This window comes from Camelus bactrianus, chromosome 5 (assembly GCF_048773025.1).
Source record: "Camelus bactrianus isolate YW-2024 breed Bactrian camel chromosome 5, ASM4877302v1, whole genome shotgun sequence".
Classification (NCBI taxonomy): Eukaryota; Metazoa; Chordata; class Mammalia; order Artiodactyla; family Camelidae; genus Camelus; species Camelus bactrianus.
The window spans coordinates 76,847,073-76,854,432 of record NC_133543.1 but is presented as its reverse complement, the minus strand read 5'-3'; the positions used below and the strand labels follow the sequence as shown (position 1 = coordinate 76,854,432).

General features: G+C 39.4%; 1 protein-coding gene across 13 annotated transcripts in view; it reads left to right on the top strand.

Moving 5' to 3' along the window:
• Positions 1-3,798: 3,798 nt before the first annotated feature.
• ABI2 (abl interactor 2) overlaps positions 3,799-7,360 on the top strand; it is a 110,290-nt gene continuing 106,728 nt past the window's right edge. For 2 of the 13 annotated variants that reach the window (XM_074364146.1, XM_074364144.1), the window contains exon 1: positions 3,808-4,186. In XM_074364146.1, coding sequence (XP_074220247.1) covers positions 4,070-4,186 — 117 coding nt within the window. In that variant the 5' untranslated portion in view covers positions 3,808-4,069. Of the gene's footprint in view, positions 4,228-7,360 lie in introns of all 13 variants that reach the window. The other 11 variants (XM_074364138.1, XM_074364136.1, XM_074364135.1 and 8 more) reach the window with 9 other exon arrangements.

The window sequence follows — 7,360 nt, the reverse complement described above, 5'->3', positions numbered from 1 at the left end:
TGTTTGAGACTTATGGGCTATATCGCTACTGACTTTCTGAAATTGGGAGGGGATTTCGGGGTTTTTTTTACAAACTAATTTTGGATGTGTATTCTTTCCAATCATTTTAAACTTACTTCTTAAAATGTATATTCATGCAGTTATAAAGTATGGAATGCTCGATTGCACAGTAAGGCTCCTTTTTTTAATAGTTTGGTACATTTTTAACCATTAAATAAATATCCTTAAAATTGAGACCAAGGTTTATATCACTAAAACTGAAACCAAAGTTTTGGATGATAAAGCATGCCTAAAAATGTAAAGCTTAGTTTCCAGTCATTTATCTTTTAATCACATACACAAAATTTGTTTCAAAGATTTAATATGTTCAAATTATATGAACTTGATATTAAAATTTCCTGATAGTCTTAAAAATCCAAAAATGTGTATAAACAATGTAAAACTATTAATCACTGATAATTATTTTTCTTGTTGGGGTAAGAATGGGAACTAAGTTAACCATGTAATTGTTAGAGTAAAAAACTCTGCATTTCTCCTAATTACTACTGTGTAATATCTCTAATTGGGAACTTAATTGCTTAAAAAAGAATTCACTTAAATTTCATTGAAATATATATATTCATTCGTTGAAATGTATATATACCTATATATCCAACTTGATGTTGCCTCATAAAATCATGTAGAAGCCAGAAAACTCATTTTGAGATTCTTAAGGTAAAGAAGAAAAACAGTCCAAAGTATCTTCATGAAGAAGGAAGATATTCTTATTTAATAGTTTTCCAAGCATTTTAATGTTAAACCAGGAAAAAGGATAAATATTATAGGAAGTGTCATTGTGTGGAAAGGAACAGCTAGTATTATTCTTTAGGTGCCATAGATATTACTTGTTCTCTAATAAATTTAAAAAATATGTAAGAAAATACAGTAATATTAAATACTAGTTGACACTGAGTGTTAAGGATTTTAAAAGTGATAGGCTGATGTCATTTAAAAGAGAGACCGAAAATTTGGGGGTTAAGAGTTGATGAAAACAATGTTTATGATTAATTATCATGTAGGTCGTGTGCAGGAAGAATGTAGGGGAAGTCTGGAGTGAATGTGTCTTCTAGTTGTAAGACAAGCAGTGTAAACAATTCACTTAAGTAACATTTATTTCTTTACAGCCCATACAATCTTGTAATGTATGTACTTTACCATAAATTCCTCATTTAAGGATAGTCACTATGATGATAGACATCAAGGGAATTCCACAGTATCTTTATTTCAGCAGAAGAATGACACTTTCTGCCCAGTCATGTGACTCTGATGATGAAATGCTGGATAAACATGAATCCTTTAAGGGACACTCACAACTGGCCACGTTTAAGTTATATTGATTGTGGCTCTGACCAACTCAGTAAGGCTTATAGGGCCAAGCCATTAGGCTGTCTCCTTGGCCTTGTTTTGTTCAACATTCTTATTAAAGGCATGAACCCAAAAGTCTTGCTTGTCAAATCTGAGATGATGTGGAACAAGACTATTTATTTCAAGAGATGGTAATGAGGGTTTAAATCTGGGACAAAGCCAATGTATAATTAATTGGAAACAAATACAAGGACGTGCAATTAGATTAAAATTAAGTGCACTCCGCATGACTGGGTTAATATGTTAAAAATATCTACCAGGTTTTAATGCTTACTTTGAATCAAGCTGATGATAAAATTGCTTAAAAATGTCATCTTGGGCTGCATTAATAAAACTATTCTCCTTAATTTTGGGAAACAATAGCCTCACTGGACTCTTAGATTATAGATTCTGTAGTTGTCTTCTTTTTTGCTGAAATTTTCTTGGTAGCAGCATAAGTATGTATCTATGTCCTTTGATATTAGATTCTGCTGAATATTAAAAGCTCTTTTCTTGGGAGAGATTCCCAATTAGACCTTCAGAGCCAAAAGGGCAGTTTCATTGGCATCACCTGGAAACTTGTTAGACCTATTAATTGGGCTGGACCAACTGAATCAGAAATGCTGGGGGTGAGGCCTAGCAAGTCCCATGTTTTGACAAGCCCTCCCTGTCAATTCCAATCCACGCTGAAGTTTGAGAACTGACCTGAATTTAACCCTTTCATTTTTCAGATAGACACTAAGATTCAAAGAACTTGTCACAAATTAATTTGAGAAAGTGCGTAACTAGAATATATTCACACAGTGATTCCTAGGGCAATAAATCATCTCTCTGAGGAGAGTTGTTTATTGGGCTAATTGCTAAGCAGTATTTGAAAGAATGCTACATGGGAACAAGTGTAATGGGGGAAGAGTCTGTTCAGCATTTAACTTACCTCGTGGACTTCTTACAGTTAGTTCAACAGGCTTTGGCTTATTGAAATTTAGTCTGAAAGAAAAGTCATCTAATATGTTTTATTCACTTGAATATTCATGTATGTCTTGATCCTTGAAGCAAGTTTAGTGCCATTTAGTGACAGCTCCGTTCCATCACTACCACTCTCTAACTTATGACTCTCTAGAGTGTGACCCTGAAGCCTTCCTTTTGAACAAGCTCTTCACACTTAAATTTGAGAACCACTAATACAGAAGATGTTTAAAGTGGTTAAGTGGGCTGGACCAACATTTTCAATATCCTTTGAGTTCCACAGAGAAAACTCAAAACAATTTGCTAATGTGTATATCATAAAGCCAAAATAACAACAACAAAAAAGCAATCAGAGGTTGCTCCAGAAGTTTGTAATAGTAAGGTATTAAGGTTTTTTTTTGTTTGTTTGTTTGTTTGTTTTTTTAGAAAGTATATAGTTAAGGTTCCTCATCATCCGGGAAGAAGAAAAGTGGGAGAAGAATCACTGTAGGAGGTCCAAGAGATCACAAATGCAAGATGAAGAGTTGTAATAATTGGTCTTGCTCTAAACTGCAGATTTAGTCAATCTTGATTTTCCACAGTACAAATAAAAGTCACGGACTTTATAGTATCTAAGCAGTTGTCAGGAACTTTAGTTTTTTAAGATAACATTGCGTGGAGTAGTCAGATTTAGGAGAAAAGGATACAGTATGAAAAGAGTAAGGAGACAATAACTGCATGATTACCTTTAATTTTTGTGGCATTTAACGTTTTCCAAGGTGCTTTCACATAAACTTATTTTAATCATGTAACAGCCCTGTGAGGAAGGAAAGTACCACCAAAACCGTTTTAGAAACTTTAAATACTGAATGCACGAAGAAAAAAGTGAAGTTGACAGAACCAGAGAAACGACAAAAAAGTCTGGCAGTGAGGAAGCAAAGCACAGAGGGCAAGCACAGAAACCTAAGTCCAGGGGATGGGCAAACAACAGAACAGAGGCTAACGTGACAGGGGAAAACAGTGTCGATGCGCAAATACGTACAAAACAGCCGGAGTGCAGGAAATTTGGGATTAGGAAACTGAAATTTACTTATCTGTACCAAAAAAGGATGAATGAGGTCAAAGATGAAGAGAAAATGATAAGTGAGGCGGCTTTTAAAGCCGCATGGACGTTTAGCAGGCTGGTAACATCCTTCAGGTCCATGACCATGGGGTTGGGCGTCAGGTTGAGGATAACGCCGAGGGGAGTCGCGGGAAGAGCGGGCGGGCAGACTGCGGACCAGGGTAGGCGTTAACGCCGGACTAACAAAGGCCGCCGGGAACACTTCTCGAGCCTACGGAACTTGCGGGGGCCGAAGGGTTAACCGCGCGCCCGACTCCAGAACGCATCCCGGCCCCCACTCCCGCGGTCGCTAGGAGACGCCGGAAGTGGGGGAGGGGCGGGCGGCGCGACCCAGGGTGGGAATCTTTTTCGGGCTCTGGGGGCGGAGGGAGGGGAGCGCGCGTGCGCGCGCCGGGCCGGCCGTCGCCGCGGTGACCGTCCTCCGAGTCCGTCGGCTCGCGCCCCGCCTCCGTTCCTGCTGCCCCCTCCCCTGTCGCGCGCGGGGGGTGTTTCTCGCTCCTCCGGAGTTGCCGCCGCCGCCGTCGCCGCGGCTCCTCCTCTCCCAGTCTTGGGTTTCCCTGGCGCTGCCGCCGCCGCCGCTGCCTCTGCGGTCTGTATGAGGAGGAGAAGGATGTGAAGATGGCGGAGCTGCAGATGCTGCTGGAGGAGGAAATCCCGGGGGGCCGCCGGGCCCTTTTCGACAGTTACACGAATCTGGAACGGGTGGCCGATTACTGCGAGAACAACTACATCCAGGTGCGACCATCTCGCGGCCTGGGCGCGTCGGGCCTCTGGTGGTGAGCGGCTCGTGGGGGACCCCGGGCCCGGGGGCCGCGCTCCTGGGGGCGTAGGGTGCCGAGGCCGCGGCAGGGACATGGTCGAGCTGAGCACCCATGAGGAGCAGGGTGGGAGCTGGGGCAGGGGAACGAGTGAGAATTCCCCAGTTGGAGAAAATTGTAGCTTTAAAACATTTTAAAACCATGAATCAGCCCTCGCTGCGCTGTGTGTGTGTGTGTGTGTGTGGGGGGTATCTCCGCCTCCCCGCTTCTCCTTCTCTTGACCGCCCCCGCACTCGGTGCCCGTCGATTTTCGGGATGGCGGAGGAGGCAGAGAGCGGCATTTTCTATTTGACAGATTCCTGCTCCCCCATTTGGCAAGAGTGTGGGGGATTGATGGGTCACCCTTCCCCCAAGCTCTGGAGGATTTTTAAGGGGTTATATTGCTGCAAAGTAAAGTGCCTCAGTTTTCTGTTCGTGTGAATGCCTCAAAAGACCGGTTTTTTGGTTTGTTTGTTTGTAGATTCTGGCCAGGGATACAGCATAAGAGTAGTTGTCTCTTGTTGGAAGTTATTGCCATTTTTCTGCCTATGGAGAATAAGAAGCTGCATGATAATGAACTGCCCCCCCCACGCCCCCGCCAGTTCCGTTAGAATAGGTAATTTGCCCACGGGAAAAAAATCTGTGACTGTTTTTCAGAGAGAATTAGGATATGATCCTTATGGTTTAATTTTTCCCGTGATGGTTCATTTGGCACACGGACTGAGTGGTAGTGCTGTGTGTGTGTATTTGTGTGTATGAGGCGGGGGATATTGGGTGAGATGAAATCCAGCTGCTCCGGGAACAAGCAAAAGATTCTGGTGAATTAAAAATAAATCCTCTTTAAAATTTTTTGAAAGGTTAGTTTAAAATGCACAGTTTGCGAATTCAGCATCTTTTGTTTTCTTTATGGCTTACTCTGAATCACAGGTTCTACATTTTTTCCCTTCGTATTTAAATTCTCTTGTGATAAAGGTGGAAATGGAAGAAGTATGTTAAATTATTTCTTCACCATGGCTTTTTTTTCCTGCTCCGATCTCTCCAGGCATCCTTAACATCAGCTGTATTGGGAAGCATTTTCAAGTCTTAGTGTAAAACAAACAAACAAAAATAGGGTGTTAAAATTTTTAGGTCCATAAATTTTGTGAGGACCGCATGGTTAATCAGGGATGGTACTGTGGGATTTTACTTGACGAGACATACGCTGAACTCTGTTATTTCTTACAGGGAATATTTGTTTTGGAGAATGAACCAGACAATCCAAGTCTTTTCCCTCCAAAGAGGCAGTTGGAAGTATGGCTAGTAGGAAAAGAATGTGTTTTCAGTCAAAGATTGATATAAAAAATACAACTGTCCGTATTTGTAGGATGCTTTGCTGATACTGAGTGTGCTGGGAGAGATTCAAAGGTTCAGTTGCTCAGTTTTTCACTAAATATATTTGAAAGTCTTCTATAGCCTGGCACTAGGACATGGGTTGATGATGCACACCCAGCGTCTACAGAATTTCTTACTGTAATTAGTAGGAGAGGCTGATTTGTGAGCAGCTGAATACCATATTGTGTGTCAGTTTAAACTCTAATGGGCTGCAGGTGGGAAGAAGGACCAGCGGAAGCTATGCTATTTTCAGGGAATTCACAATCTCTGGAAGAGGCAAATCAAAAGGATTGAAGTAGTAGTTCCATTGTCTTGTGCAACAATTTATGGGAAAGAGTTACAGGTCAGAAGAGAAATTGCGAGTGAAAAAGTGATTGAGTTGCGGTTATTACCAATATGTTTAAAAAAACAGATTTGTCTGTCTTTGGAAAATAATTTTTATTGTAATTTAATGGCATCATTCCTCTTAGATTACAGTTGTTATATAAAAGTGCTTGAGTTAATAAAGCTGAGAGATTAAAGGGATAAGCAGTTGTCAGGTTTTTATATATTTCATGCATTTTTTCAGTTCAAAAAAGAAGAATGTTACTGCCATCATCTTGCCTTAATAATGGGACTCAGAATTTAATGTGGTGGTATGTTAAAATTCAAAGTATAAATACTGATTAATAGAAATGGATTTGGATTTTAAAAATCTTATTTCTTCAAATTAGTATCTAAAATTTTACCTCTTAGATTATCATCTGTTTTAGGATCCAATGGGAATATAATAATTTTCTCCCTAGATGACAACTCTTAACATGATTTGTTTGTACTAAAGTTGATAAATAGAACATGGTGATAGTGGATTTGTGCTGACTTAGCTGCACATTTGGCTGGCTTTCCTTGTGACCAATGATCTGACAAGCAGGGGTTTTGATACTGCCTGTGACCCATCAATAGATGAAAGTTAATTGGTGGCATCAGTGATCACATGGTCAATTTAGCCTTATTGAAGCATCATGTCTTAACCACTGGGTCAGGTTAACTTACTCATTTAATTTTGTGGAAATACAGTTTTTGCCTGTAGAGCAGAAGAAGACAAATCTGTTGATCGTATATAACAAATGTATGTAAGGTTCCTTGTTCAGTATTATTAAATAGCTGGTTTTATGCATGGGAATATAAAAAAATTAAATAAGAATATTCTAAGTGTGAATTTTAAGTGTGAAAACTGAGGAGAGGAAGGAAAATGATTGTGCTGTCCTTCTGAAAACAGTCATACTCTGTTTAAATTGTTCCTATTGTATAAAAATCTACTTCTGAAATATTATCTGTTGGCATCAGGACTGATCAGATTTTGCCTGTGTTAACACACACAAAACTTAACAGAGCAGGATTGTAAGTAGTAATTTTCCAGGTTACTAATGCAGTTAACATTAGAAATTTTAAAAATCATCTTCAGTAAAAATTTAGATTATTTTATTTCAACCTCTATTAAAAGTGATAGTCAAAACTTTTTCTACAATGTAATAAAAAGTTATAACTACAATTTGCTGTTTCCCTGATTGGTTTTATTTCTTGCCTGTAGAAAGGAACTTAGTAATTGTTAAGGACTTTTTGGAGATACATGTAAAACCTGTTTTTTTCCCCTTCATTTATTAATATAAACGTTGATGCCAAATCTAGAAAGTGTACAGAATTTTTAAAACATGTTTTGATTAATTTGGAATCTACATATTTACTAATGAAGAATTTAATA